This window comes from Scomber japonicus, chromosome 16 (genome assembly GCF_027409825.1).
Source record: "Scomber japonicus isolate fScoJap1 chromosome 16, fScoJap1.pri, whole genome shotgun sequence".
NCBI lineage: Eukaryota > Metazoa > Chordata > Actinopteri > Scombriformes > Scombridae > Scomber > Scomber japonicus.
This window is the reverse complement of record NC_070593.1, coordinates 6554541-6568938: the sequence shown is the minus strand read 5'-3', so window position 1 is coordinate 6568938 and position 14398 is coordinate 6554541. Positions and strand designations below refer to the sequence as shown.

General features: G+C 36.8%; 1 protein-coding gene across 1 annotated transcript; it reads right to left on the bottom strand.

Moving 5' to 3' along the window:
• Positions 1 to 232: 232 nt before the first annotated feature.
• Positions 233 to 5778, bottom strand: emx1 (empty spiracles homeobox 1). The gene is made up of 3 exons (XM_053335115.1): positions 5430 to 5778; positions 2707 to 2891; positions 233 to 400 (listed from the first exon to the last, which is right to left on the bottom strand). The coding sequence occupies exons 1-3, from the start codon at positions 5776 to 5778 to the stop codon at positions 233 to 235; spliced, it is 702 nt and encodes a 233-aa protein (XP_053191090.1).
• Positions 5779 to 14398: the final 8620 nt, after the last annotated feature.

Below are 14398 nucleotides of genomic sequence, written 5' to 3'. Positions count from 1 at the left end.
TTAGTTTTAGTTTTTTTTTTTTCTCCCCCCAGTGTCACTGAGTCATAGCACCTCGATGAAGAGAGATGTGTGGTGATCACATATTTTAGTCCTTGTGTCTTCCTCTAATGTGTCTAATTATACTTAACAATATTACATAATAAATAGTGTTGGTCCTCTCATGCGTCAGAAGGGGGACGCGGGGGGTGGGGGTGTGGGTTGGGGGGGTTCAGCATGGTCGGGAGGTTTTTTTTTAGTCCTCTGAGGTCACGTCAATGTCCTCGGAGCTGGACTGCTTGGTGGCAATACGCCATCTGTTGATGTGGTGGTTGCCTTTCTTCTTCTGCTGGCTCTCAGGTCCCTCCTCCTCCAGCTTCTGTCTCTTGTACTTGGTCCGTCTGTTTTGGAACCACACCTTCACCTGAGCGGGAGGAGGGGGGGGGGATAAATCGGTTTAATAAATAACAACTTATCAAACTGCTGTGTCATTTCAGTGAAGCTCAAAGTGAACTCACATGGTGGAGCTAAAGGTTCAAGTCTGAGATCCAACATCCTGTTTTAGAGCTGGAGTTGGCTAATAGATCTTTCCTCATGGTGGAAGTTTTAACTTGTCAAACACAGGTGTAACTAATAACATAAATAATGGTGGTGATTTAGTGCCAGGGCTTGGCTAAGTCTACGTGCTGATTCACCTAAATGGAATGGGATCATAATTAATGTTATTCTTACAACTGGGATTTCCCTGCTTATTGTGACAATATGTTGAAAAATGACTTTTACATTCACAATATTTATTTTTTTGACTATTGCATTATAAGCTCCCAATCAGTATGACCATCAGGATTTTTAACAACCCCAGTCTCTCATTTACTGACCCCTCCATTGATATACACTTCTAAACTCATCATCATCCCCCTTTCTTCAAATCTACACCACATTAACCCTTAAACAGGCAGGAAAATGAGATGTAAAAAATCCTAATTTGATGTTACTAGTTATGTCATTTGCACCTAAAGTAAAACATTTCCACTCATATTTTTAATATATTTTGGATTTTAGGAGTTGTATCTCCACCAGGATGTGTTGCCTTTATTAAAGTATAAAATGGTGATAATGGTAAAAACACTTAAATGTGTTATTTAACATAGAAATGTGATATATTCTGGTCATTAATGTCACACATACTAGTTTCTAAACTGATTTTGATCATTTCTATCAAAGTATAGACCTACCACAAGCTTTAACTCTACCAATTAAAAAGGCACATATACAATTAAACAACCACCTTAACCAATCTTAAAAGAGTCTATCTCCTGATTCACGTTGCCTGTTTAAGGGTTAATAAAATCAACTGCTCTCAAAATCATCATTTCAAAGCTTAAATATAGCAAAGAAATGGTTCAAAGCATCTCTTCCTCATCTGTTCATGACCGTGCGTGACATTAAATGCATGTCAACGCTCTTAAACAGCTTCCTCGCTGGCTAGTGCTGCTGTTATGACCTTGGAATATGAGCTTGGCTGGGCTAACCTATATATGTGGCCACGGTGCATTTTTCACATAGTAACAGGAGCACTCTGCTTTATAATATCACCTTCCAGCCTCTCTCGCACATCTCTTTGGAACTTTTGGGGGGCTTAATTTGACATCACGAAAACTTGTTTACACTCTCAAAGAGCAGAGATACTAGCAGAGCTGTGTTTGACCACTCCTTCACCTACTGTACTATTACTTTATGCAAGTTAATTAATAGTCAGTTCACTGCTGTTACAAATCCCATATTGCAAATGGTGCTTAATTGCAAGCCTTTACTTTTGACTTGCACCAACTTTGACCTGCAGGTAGCATTTATCCATATAGTGCTGACTCAGAAAATATCTCTTTATATTGCCTATTAGGCCTAATTGACACCCAGATGTTGACTCATTAAACTTAAGCATCAATAATATTTACACTCCTTCATCTTATATAGCTTGTATGAATTAAACACCTTCTTAAAAGAGGTTTTGACAGATTGAGCTGCAGCTATGTCTCTGGGAAGCTTGGAGGGAGGAGATGCTGCAGATTAATTGATATTTATATAAAAGATGTATTTGTAAAAGTGCATTGTATTTGCATTAAAAGCATGTATTGGCATTATTTTTTAGTATAGTGTATGCATAATAATTTGACACTGTTAATTTATTATTAACTTTATAATAAACCCTCACATAATTTATCATAATGCTTCACAAAGATGTTTTAATAATTAATCTGTAAATCAAATGAGTGTAGTCTTTGTAACAACTGCATAAACAATTGAAAATCCAACAGATGTCAACAATGTTTATAATAAAAAATACTTAAGCCTGCTGTAATTAATGTTGCTAGTTTAAATTAAATAAACATTGTGATCATATTATTATTATTGACATTAGAGGAGTTAAGGTTTATTTGATATATTTAACTTTTGCTGAATAAGCCAATGTCAAATAAAGATTGTTTTTTCTGTAAAGTACAGTAGCCATATTTGTTTTCTTTATGATGAGAAATGATAAGAAAGATTTGGCTGATTTCCTCTAAGTTGAAACATTGATACCGTTTTTGGTTTTAACTGAGCTTACAAGCACTAATTGATCAATTTGCTTGAGTTATCGCGATATTATGATTATTATTCTATTTTAAATAATTAATACAGCCACGATAAAAAAAACCCAGCATGTTAAGTATAATGTTAGCTTTAATCTACCTGTGTTTCAGATAGATTCAAGCTGTTGGCCAGCTGCTTCCTCTCGGCTCCGACCACATAGTGATTCTTCTCGAAGGCTCTTTCCAGCCGGAGCAGCTGAGACGGAGAGAAAGCGGTGCGGATGCGTTTGGGTTTCCTGGCGAAAGGACCGTGGAGGAGCAGACTGTCCTGGGAAACATCATTACCTGCATATATGAAAAGACAGAAAAGTGACCGTCAGTTTGGAGTTTGGACTGCAAGGTAATGTTATTTTAAAGCCTAGGCCTATATCTGCAGTATATGGTGCAGGGTGGGTAAAGGCTGTCAGTGCGTCATCAATAATCAGAAATAGTGTGAAAAGTGTTAAAAGGCCTTTTCTAATGTGAAGTGTGATACTGCGCCTTTAAAGACCAAAGGATGTTTTCTGTGGTTATGTCAAGCAAAATAAAATCATTATTATTATCATCATTATTATTATTATTAATCATCAGCATCAACAAGAATAATAATCTAATAATTTAGCCTCACTTTGCCCTTAATTTTAGTCTTAATTTAGGTGGTAAATGGCGTCAAACGCAATTCATCAGCAGCTGAATTGACGCTCTTTCAGCGGTTTTAACAAAAGCAAAAGGTCTCTCTAAAAGTTCATTTTTACTGCTGATTTTCTTATTTATTTATTAACAGTGTGCATTCATGCATTTTAACCCATACTGTTCATATTCTGACCCTTCATACTCTCCTCTCATCAGTCGTCATTCATAAATAGCCTAACTCATTAATAAGTGTGATTGATCCATAATGATGCTTTTAGAGAGGAGAGAGAGGGAAATAAAATCATAATCACACTATATTGTGGTTATATTATACATAAAACAAGAGAACGTGGCAACATCTGTTTAATTGAATTTTATTGCATGTGATATTTCTAAATGGTGAGTTTTGAATTTTAGTAAATAGCCTATAGGTTAGATTTAATCCGGTACGCTCTTTGTAGGCTATAAAGCTACACAAAAATAAAATATATATATTTTATTTTTGTGTATTTTGAGTAATTTCAGCTCATTTCCTGCAAAAATAAAAGCGTCCAGATGTTTTACTGCTCTCATGGTTAATTTAATACACATAAGGCTAAATAGAAAAAAAACTTTTAACAGTATAAGTCTGATAATATTTTGCAACTATAGTTCAGAGTAACAAAACAAATATTCTTTTTTTTTTAAATATGGTTATTATTTGTGTAAATTGGCCGCCCCTTTAAATAAATTCAACCATATGAATTTATGACCTCCGTGCGTAAAATGGATTTCCAGCGGTGAAGAAAATCCAAATAGACTAATACACTCCTTATATTTATATGGTAATATAAATAATTATAAGTGCTGGAAAATATAACAAATAAATAAAGATAAAGTGATTTGACTGTTTATTGTTTGAACGACTTCATTTAAAATATATATACTCCACAGTGAACATGTTTAATAAACTGATACGTTTTCACCCAGATCAATTTCATAATATTTTGTCAGGAAGGTGTTAAAGGTGAGGATGTGAATATGTGTGTGTGGAGAGGAGAAGAGAGGAGAGATACATTTAATGATAAAATATTCCTGCCTGAAGATTTCTGTGGTTTTTATTTCTTTTAATATAACAGACTTATTTTATTTCTCTTTTAGTGATTTGTTTTAATTTTTATATTTGTTTTCATCCTTGTGGTTTCCTGTAAGAGAGTCTACTAAAATATGAATCAGAGGTTATTGTAGGATATGAATTAATTATATTGGAATTAGGATACATTAAACGCACAATGTGAAAATAAGCAATAAAGGAGCATTTTGTGAATTATCATCATTCTGACATTATTGTAAAAAAAAAAAAAAAATCCAGACTTTTAATAATACAATAAATAATAATAAATATAAATGAACGTACAGTTTGTTTCAACAGTATAAATATGCTATAATAAGCATTAGATATGTATTTATAGGCCACTAGCTCGTGCACAATAGCGCTGTGATTTTTCCATTTTAGCTTTTCTTCCTGTTAGTAAATCACTGCAGGCTGTGTTCAAATCCTCCTCTGCTAATACCTGTGTTGGATTTTTTTTTTTTTTTTTAATTCCTATTATACTGGAATTATTATCATGGGTTTGGATCTGTTTTGCATCTATAGCCCTGTTTTTTTTTTTCCTTTTGAATGCAATGAATGATGACTGTAGTCTAACCTGAGGCGAGGTGTGTTGTATGGAAAAGAAAGCAGTGGTTATCTTTTCCTGGCTGTAGCTCTGAGAGAGTGTAGCTGCAGGGCGAATGAGAGTGGAAATATGAGAGCAGTCTGCTGCAAACTGTCGGTGGTCTTGGTGGTCTTGTTGTTCATGCTATCTGTGGCTGTAATGTATTGTTGTTCAAGATGAAAAATATATTATCAGTGTGCACAGTTTGTTTTAGAAATGATATGAACGAGAATTGTTGTTATTAAAATGAGGAAAGACTGGAGCACGCTTTTAAAATGATCTAGAATCATGCACACACACATTATGCATTTGGTTATTCAGTAAATCAATGCACTTAAATCTAGTTTATTCATAATTTTATGTGCAAAATAAGTTTAATTTTTACGCATGTTATTCTAGTCTTCATAAGAGCAGACGTCCAAATGTTCTTAGGTGTCTATGAGAAGATCTTAAGTGGATTAAAAGTGAGATTAATTCAATATTAATGCTCTATAATCATTGCTTCTTCACTCACCTTGAAATCTATGTCCGAAAAACCTGTTCCTGAGGACCCACGGGTAGAAGTTGAGCGGATCTCGGTGTTGCGTCCCGAAGAAGTGCGGATGTTGAAGGTGGGAACCTCCGAGCTGGTGAGGAGCCACGGTGAGGGAAGGGTGGTTTACCGTCTCTGGGAACACTAGATCCGGGCTCTGGTAGAGGGACCTAGCCGGCGGTCCCTGGTAGCTGTTCATTAAGACATCTGTCGTCGGGTTGGAGTAGCTTAAAGCCGTCGGACGGATGGGATCCTCCGCGGTTAGAGGATTCTCTTTGGCGACCAGAGACTCTATCGTGAAGCACCTCTTCCCTGCAGACGAAAACATCATCTCTTCAAATAGAAACAGAAGTCAATACGAAGAGAAAAAGGGATCAGTCTTTTTTCTTTTTTTTTTTGTCCTTCCACTTGCAGGAGAAGATCCCCCTCTCAGAGATGCATGGTGATCAAATATGGAGGGGTATGGATGGAGAGGAAGGGGTGGTGGTGGCGGGGGGAGAGGTTTGCATATACACAAGCTTTGCTCTGTGGAGATGCTGCTATACAAAACTCAACAGAGCTGCAAATTGCCCTGATCCATGGAGTCTGTGCGCACTCGGAGGGTTCCTGCGCGCCAAGTAAAGCGTCTCCAACCTTCCATGTGGCTTGACGCTGAGCAGGGAGAGAGCTGATTGGACCAGAGCACCTGCCAATTAGTCTCCTTCAAGTACCTGCTCCATAGATCACACACGACCGGGCAGCTTAGTTACAGAAGCACGCTGAGAAACCATGTGTGCTCCAATTAAAGGGTCATTGTGTGTCGTATTCAGCCTTAATATCTCAGAGTTTTTTTTTATTTTTTCTAAAGAGAAAACAAGCTGCCGGTGGGGGTGAGAAACTTGTTTCAGTGCAGTCGTCTGAGGAATTCTCTGGAAGAGTCAAAATATCTACAACTATGCTCTAATTCATGAAAATGTGTCTCAATAGAAAACATTGGATTTTTTTTTTTACGCAACTGGCTCCCTGATGGCCTGTTTTTAAAACCCTTTATACCTTCTCCTTCACTCCTATCACATTGATTTCAATTATTATCACCACATGGCTTATTTGTGGTGTAATTGCCTTTAAATACATCATACATAACGCATCAAAAATATATAAACTAGAATGAAGGGTGATTTGCGTAAAAGTCGCTTCATTTGTGCGCGCGCTCAGTTTTTTATTATCAGTTATAATTTGCGTGTTAATGTTAGAAATCATCATGTAATCCATTCATATTTTAGCAGCAATAATAAGAATTGTATCTGCTAACTCTGCATTGCATCAGGAATTTTTCCTCTCAATTTTGGCATATTTTTCTTTATTGTGCACATATGGATGTTTTTGGCGCGTTCATGTTGTGCATCATGTGTTTTTGTTTGACTTATTTTATTTCTTTAAATAAAATAAAATAACTAAAACTTTTGGCCTATATATCAAAACTACTAATAAGGAGTACGCTATCAAATAATAATAATAATAATGCATCTATGTTCCCCTTGAAAATAGTGAAAATGATCATGAACTTAAATGCAACAGAAGATCCTTCTTTTGAAATGTGTCCAAAGTTCACAGGATGCTTGTTGCCTGTTCACTATCCATCACAACATGCCATTCAGCTATTAAAGAAATTATTATTATCACCACATTTATAGTTTCGATCAAGTGGAGGATAAAGGAGGTGGCATAATGGTGGCAGCTGACTCGGATTTAAATACACATGGTCATCTTGTAATCAGCTAAATAAGTCACATCACTCCATGCCTATATACTTTTCTCAGTTTGTCCTCTAAGAACATTTTCCCACAGCATGCAGTCCTTAAGGAGAAACCCAGCAGCTTTATAATTGTCATTGAAGCTCCACGAGCCCTTTCTTTCTCTCCCTCGGCGCTGCGCTTCCAGCTTGGTGCACTAACCAAGTTAATAATTATCTTCTTAATGCGCTCGTTTGCGGAAAGGTTGCATTAGAAAATCATTACCGATGGAAATTATGAGGTAAAACAAGTTGTTGATTAGGCGTTTAGAGCTAAAGGCTTCTAAACACTGCAGTCAGTACTGGAAATGGGTCGAGGTCCAAAAAACAACAAAAAAATCTGCACCTTTTTTTCCCCCCTCCTCTTGATTGTAATTATCTTTCCAACACAGTCAACACTTGTAAGAATTGTTCGGACAGATAAAAATCTACATGTATTGATTGTCAGAGTGTTTCTGATCCCTGAACCGTTTAATGCAGTTTCCCTGGAAATGTTTCCCTTAGTTGTACAATGTGACTCATGGCAGCCACGGTTGATAGCAGGCCTATAAATCATTTGTAATCCATTCAAAATGCTTGTTCATGTGTCCAAACGGCCAAAAATGAACTGTTGCATTTTGCAGTTATTTGCCGCGTGTGTGTGTATTTGCCGTGTGTGTGTGTGTGTGTGTGTGTGTGTGTGTGAAGAATAATTTTAAAAAATGACCAATCTCTAGGATTTGATATTTAAACCGTCTGTAACTCAGAGTGCAGCAGCAGCAGCAGGAGGAACTTTTGATGGCTGACCGAGCCGCTTGAAAACGCAGTTGAGTTTAATGATGAAACCCTGCAGGCCTTCTCTCCTTTACGCACTGACCCTCATCGCTGCTGGTTAATAGTTGGCCAAATCGCTGCGCATTAACCAAAACAAAGCAGAGCAGTCTAGCGTTGTTCCGTACCTGGGTTTGAGTTTATCCCCCCCACCCCCCACCCCGAGGCTCCGGAGGGAGACTCACTGACACCAAGAATCAAGAACCAAAGCAGCTTCTTTAGATTTAACTTCTTTCTATATTTAATGCACTTTTATATATATTTTATACTCTTGAAACATTAATGTGGACTCTCAATGCGCGTCCTTTGGTGTTATATAATTAATGATATCATTGACTTTCCTTGAACATTCCTGTAGAATAAATATAATATGTTGTAATTATGATTTTTATGGTGTATGTGGTGCAAACTGGTTGTTATAATGCCCTCAGATTATATATTAATACAGGGTTACTGGAGGGAGAGTGCAGGTTACACAGGTTATACAATGAAATCAACTACAAAAAAGAGGAAATATGACAAATAATAGGTGACATCTACCTCCCTCTTTATTTTCACTAAAACATAACAGTCACTGTTTTATGATAAAGTCATTAATAAACTTATTAACTGAGTTTTCTGAAGTCTAAACCTCCCCAAACTGCTACATGTTTAAACACACTGTAACATCTTTGTGTGAGAAAACTAGGAATAAATCTAAAAGAATGAGAAAATATCTTAAAATCATCTGGTTTTACACAGTAATTAAGAATAATTTGATAAGTTTAATGTGAAAATAGCACTGAGAGCATTGGTGTAGACTGATTACACATTTCAGGGTTATTAAGTTCCCTAAATGTTTCACTTGATCCTTGGAGATAGTTGACATGTAAAACTGTTCATCTTCGCACATTGTAGAAAAGATGTGTTGTAGTAATTTGTAAGAATTAAATTAACTTTATTTCACCAGAGTTATTAAGTCAATACATCATTAGAGGGAGTTTTGGGTTCATATCTTAAAATAAATACACAAAGAAAAGCTACAACTAAAACAGTCACAGTCTGTTAATCAGGTGATCTAAAGTATGATTTCTCTACTGATGTATGTCTTCTCATATTTTAGTCCAATGTAAAAAAAAAAAAAAGAAAAAAGTCTTAAAATTAATTTGAGCTTCCTCATCAATTATTGTCAATGAGAGATCTAATTACAGACATTATTGAAGTTTCTATAACCTAACTTAACACTTCAACCACACGTTTGTCCCACAGTATTTAGCACATTCATATTAATTTTAATTTTAAGTATTTTTAGAGACATATTGAAATTTGTCAACTTCAAATATCTACAATGTTTTTGGGGGAGAAAAGAGAAAAGGAAAACTGCAATCAAGAAGAAAAGAAGGCAGATGGTTCAGTTTAATACAGGTGCTGCCCTCTGCTGGTAGTGTTGAGATACAATGATTTATACAGATGTTCACCTTCATGATGAACACTGTAACTATGACTATACAGTACAACAATATATGTAAAAGTACAAAAGTACAAAATCAGCTGTGAAATAGTAAAAGTACTTATTTAGAATAATGTACCACTATAATGTATTTCTGGTGCATTACATCACTTTAATGTTGCAGCTGGTAAAGAAGGGGTTCATTTTAGTTACATAGTGACTTGGGGTCTAATAATAAAGCCTTATAATAATACAACATAGTTTATTTGTTGATTATATTTTATATTATTATCATGAATATTACATAAATGTTATAGTGTAAAAAAAATACATCAAATGCCTCAAATAAGTACAATTACCTAACAAATTGTACTTTTATTTTCTAGTCTCTGGATCTTTATATTTATAATGATGTTTACAGTCTTATACCATATGTTTATTTTAAAGGTCCAGCTTAGACAAGGACCTTTAAAAGTGGCTAAAACATTGACTTTGGTTTAATTGCTGGCTGTTTAAGAAAAGAGTAGCAGAGGTTTGCAGCTTTTGTTCAGACAATAGTAGAAAAAATCTCCTGCAGCCACAAAGTTCATTGTGTTTTTGTTTTTTAGATCAATGCTGCCATCTAGTGGTTGAACTGAGGTAAAGCATGTTTAAATCGCTGGGAGCCTTTTGACCTCACTGGTTGCAGTTTGGGGCCATGCAGGTCCATCATTAAAAGAAGAATCGTTATTATTACTCTGATTAGACAAAAACTAAGATTGCACAATACAAAATAAAAGCATGCTATGTTATTTTTTATTAAAATGACAAAAAATATCTTTATTCTAACTTTAAAAACTAAAGCAAAACAACCAAAATGTCTCTTGTTTTAGGAAATTATACCATAATTTATAGTTTTCATACAAAATTGAGCCAGCAAATTTAAAATATCTTTATAACCTGCATGTTTTCCTGCAGATATCAATCTCTAACTATGTAAAATCTCCAACAAACTGAGACCTTGTTATCAACTTCATTATCATTAAGAAGTCATATAAAGGCTGCATTAAAAGCTATCCACTAGCTATTAAAGGAGTGAGGCCTCATTAAACCAGATCATCTAAATTCACTTTAGTTTATAAAACACCTAAAACATATTTGCCCTGCTTTTAGTTTTTTCCCCCCTATTTTTATCAGTTAACACATTTTTTTAAACCATGAAATAATTATACAAGATTTAGTCGTTAGTTATTTAAAAGGGATTATTAGACCACTTTTTCTTTTACAAGGTGCATTATAACCTTTGACACAGATCAGCAGGACATTACTAACTCTACTTTAACACTACATTATTGATTTATTGGCCTGTAGATATAATCCTGGTCTGTTTTCCTCCCTGCTCTGTCCTCGTAATGCTGATTAAAAACCATCAGATGAAATCACACTCTCGCTGACTCAGCAACTTCTCTCTCCCTCTCTCTCTCTCTCTCTCTCTCTCGCCTCCTGCATTCATTAATAAACTAATTGGCCATTTTGTTTCGCATTAGCGTTGTGTGTTCAGCTAATCTATCCCACTTAAATACTTGGAAAATTTCACCCCATTATAACGAGATGGGAAAAGTAGCACATGGCTGCGTTTGTGCCACCTGCGTGAGAAGTGGGGTCGTTTAGACACCTGTACGGGGCTGCGCTCGTCTACCCGCACCGACCGGCTGCAGCTCCTCAGCATAAACAAACATCCACATTTTAACAAGACCCAGAGAATAAAATACACCAGTTACAAGCTGGTTTTATGAGTAAAAATCGATTTTTAACTCTTTTATGGTGCTAAACCTTTATAAAAAAGATCGAATTTAAAGTGTATACCACTATTACAGCCTAATTATAGCCATTATGAGCCAAATATGTGATTCTATAAAAAGAGGAGAATATTATTAAAATAGCATAAAGCAAGAACTATCTAAATTTAGTGATTATTATGGGGATAAAATAGTTTAAGGATGGTAGAGGCTAATCTCGGACATGGTTTTTTGCCTAAAAGACGCATTGTGGATGAATTACGCGTAAATTTGTGGAACCGGTTCATTCCTGGTGAATCAGCTCCCAACGTGCTTTATATTCGGACTTTTAATTTGCTTCATGGTGTCCTCTCTCGGTGAATAGCCTACCTTGTGAACAGGAACTGCTATTTCCTACATTTTCCTTTTTTTAAAGACCGAGTCTGTTCTCCAAACGTGGGGATGAGCACTTCACTTCGGGAGAGCTCTTCTTGTCTTGAGCCCGTGTCAGAAGTCATTGTGCATCTGAAATGCGGCTCTTTCACGGCCGCACAAAGGCCAGCTCCCACTTCAAACGCTTGTAATGAAAGCTAATGACTATTAGATGGAGTAGAGGGGCTCTGGCCTCTGCAAATAAAATGCAAAGGAGGATTTATTTATTTTTTTACAATCGCCTACCCTAAAACGCGCGTTGGTCAAATGAAGTGCACTCTGCTATTGGAGAGCAGGAGGGTTATTGCTCTCCATGAGAACTTTCACACCTTCTCAGAGCTGCATTACAATCTGACGGTGGAGGACCAGAGACTCTTCTCCTCTCAGTCATATGACCAACAAGCATTCAAATGTAGGAGGAACAGAGACTTGGAGCTGAGGCAAGTGTATTAGTATTTAATTAAAGACATGACTTCAATAGAGACACTTTAAGAAGCTTGATGGTAATGATAATGAGTGTTCAGCATCCAGTGATCATTTATTAGCTTGGATTTGAGTTTGTCATCTACACACACACACACACACACACACACACACACACACATTATAGCTGAAACTATTATTATAAATTAAACAATTAGTTGATTGACAGAAAATGAATCCATTATCTATAATAAATGTTTCAAGCAAAAGCACCAAATATTCTCAATGGCTCCCACTTCTCAAATGTGAGGGTTTGTTGCTTTTATTCATCATATATAACAATAAACTGAATATATTTGGTTTAGTTCAGATAAAACAAGCAGTTTCAATATGGTGCTGTAATTTTGGGAAGATTATAATTATGCATTTACCACCATTTTCATACATTTGGCAGATGACTCATTGCAATGATGTAATGTGCCTGCACTAATCTCAGTTTGTCAGTTATATTTTAGTGTCTAGGCCACAATTAAAGCACAATTTGGTGATGAAATGAGTCAATATAATAGAAAATAGAGCACAATACAGTAAAGACACAATACTAAACCCCTATGGACTCTGCTACCACAACACGTTGCTGTGTTTTCGTTGTGTAAACTGCTGAGACTTGTGAGGAATACGAGTTAATAAGAGCAGCAAGTCAAGAGGCAAATGAAGATGTAACAGTTTCCTTTCATGAAGAGCTTCACTTCAGACCCTGAGGAGAGCTTTAAGGAATCCAGCCAGCGTCGGCCTGTTTCCAGCCGTTAAGGTGCCCTGTGCTAATTGGGACGATGAGCCCGGTGACCCCCGCCCCCCCTCCCCTCTCCAGGACTCTCCAGGTTTTCCCAGGCCTCTAGCTGCTGCCTTCTGTCCCTCAATGGGATTACGTTGGGCTGTGGAGAGAGGAGAGGAGGTTGGAGGGGGGAGGGGGGGCTCTGATTCCCGGCTGATCACATCAGAAACGGCTCTCTGGGGTTTTTACACAAATTCTGCTCCTTCAGCAGCAGTGAGCAGAGGCACCAGGGGAGAGCAGGCGGTGGGGGGAAGAGATCAACTCTGATACTGTTTATTAAACTTCTCTCTTTGATTCTGTCATCAGCTGTCTTCTGACCAATGCTTTGGAGTTTCTTCTTTACACTTTTACGAGTTCATTGTAGCAGCAGTGAGCGAAGAAAGTGAATTTCTATCCACACTAACAGAGAAGCAGCAAGAAGAAAGAGTGTGAAAGTGAAGGTTCATTTATCAAATCTTATATGATATGACCAAAATCACCTCTGGCTTTACATCTTACTGCTCAGTTCTCTGCTCAGTTCCTGATCTGATTTTAGTCAACATGACAGTTTTTGAAGAGTGGATTTGATGTGATGAGTTAAGAAAAAAACAGGCGTAGAAATATGAATAGAAAGAGTGATCAGGCCTTTCTGCTGTGCTTTAGGTTTTCACTTCACACCTGAAAAATCATTTGTTTGGTTTGCCATTTCAACTTGTGGCTTTCAACAGTGTTTGTTGCTTGTGTTGACATTTAAAATCCACCTATAAGTGTGGCCGAATAAGATGAATTGACAGTAATATACATAACGTCCGTTTACCTTTTTGACTCTTCTCAGTGAATCTTATGTAGCATGATTGATGAATTGTCAGTATTATTCCGGCTGATTGTCATGAGACAGAGTAATATATGTAGCCTATATATTTCTAAATCTTCATATGAAGGACAAATCAAAGGTAAAAACAGCAAAGTGTCTCAATAGGAATCACCACTAGCCTCCAGCTCAAATCATCCTCACCATAGTCTCCCCTACTTTATATCATTCATCATCCAAAGATATTCCTCTCATTTGCTGTTTTGACGATAATGGTGGAGAGTGTTCTGGGTTGAGATGTGGTGGCTGTGAAGGCCGCAGACTACGATTGACATTTTCGGCTACTCATTCAGTGACCCATTTTACATTTGTTTTTACATTTCACATTATACACTCTAGTAAAGCAGCTGAATGTAAAAAGATTTAAGGATTTAAAGAGATGGAAACCTCCGCTCTGTGTTCCCATCAGCCCTTCTTTGTTTAACCTGATGGAGTAAACCGCAGGACAGGACTTTCAGGTTGACCACCCCAATTAGCTGCTCTGATGGACTCATTTGCTACATCCCAATCCTTTATACATGCTGTCCTCTCTCCTGTTTTATCCCTCATGTCTGCCAGGCAGGTTCAGCAGACAGCATGGGTCCCTTTCCGCCTGGAAGGAAAGACGTGGAGTTTCAATAGAGCAGAGACAGGACACCTGCCGG

Excerpts from the sequence above, each read along its gene's own strand:
- emx1 (XM_053335115.1), bottom strand. The coding sequence starts at position 5,778 with ATGATGTTTTCGTCTGCAGGGAAGAGGTGCTTCACGATAGAGTCTCTG. Across the intron at positions 2,892-5,429 it reads TTTCGGACATAGATTTCAAG|GTAATGATGTTTCCCAGGAC; the intron begins GTGAGTGAAGAA and ends TCATATATGCAG. Across the intron at positions 401-2,706 it reads TGAATCTATCTGAAACACAG|GTGAAGGTGTGGTTCCAAAA; the intron begins GTAGATTAAAGC and ends CCTCCCGCTCAG.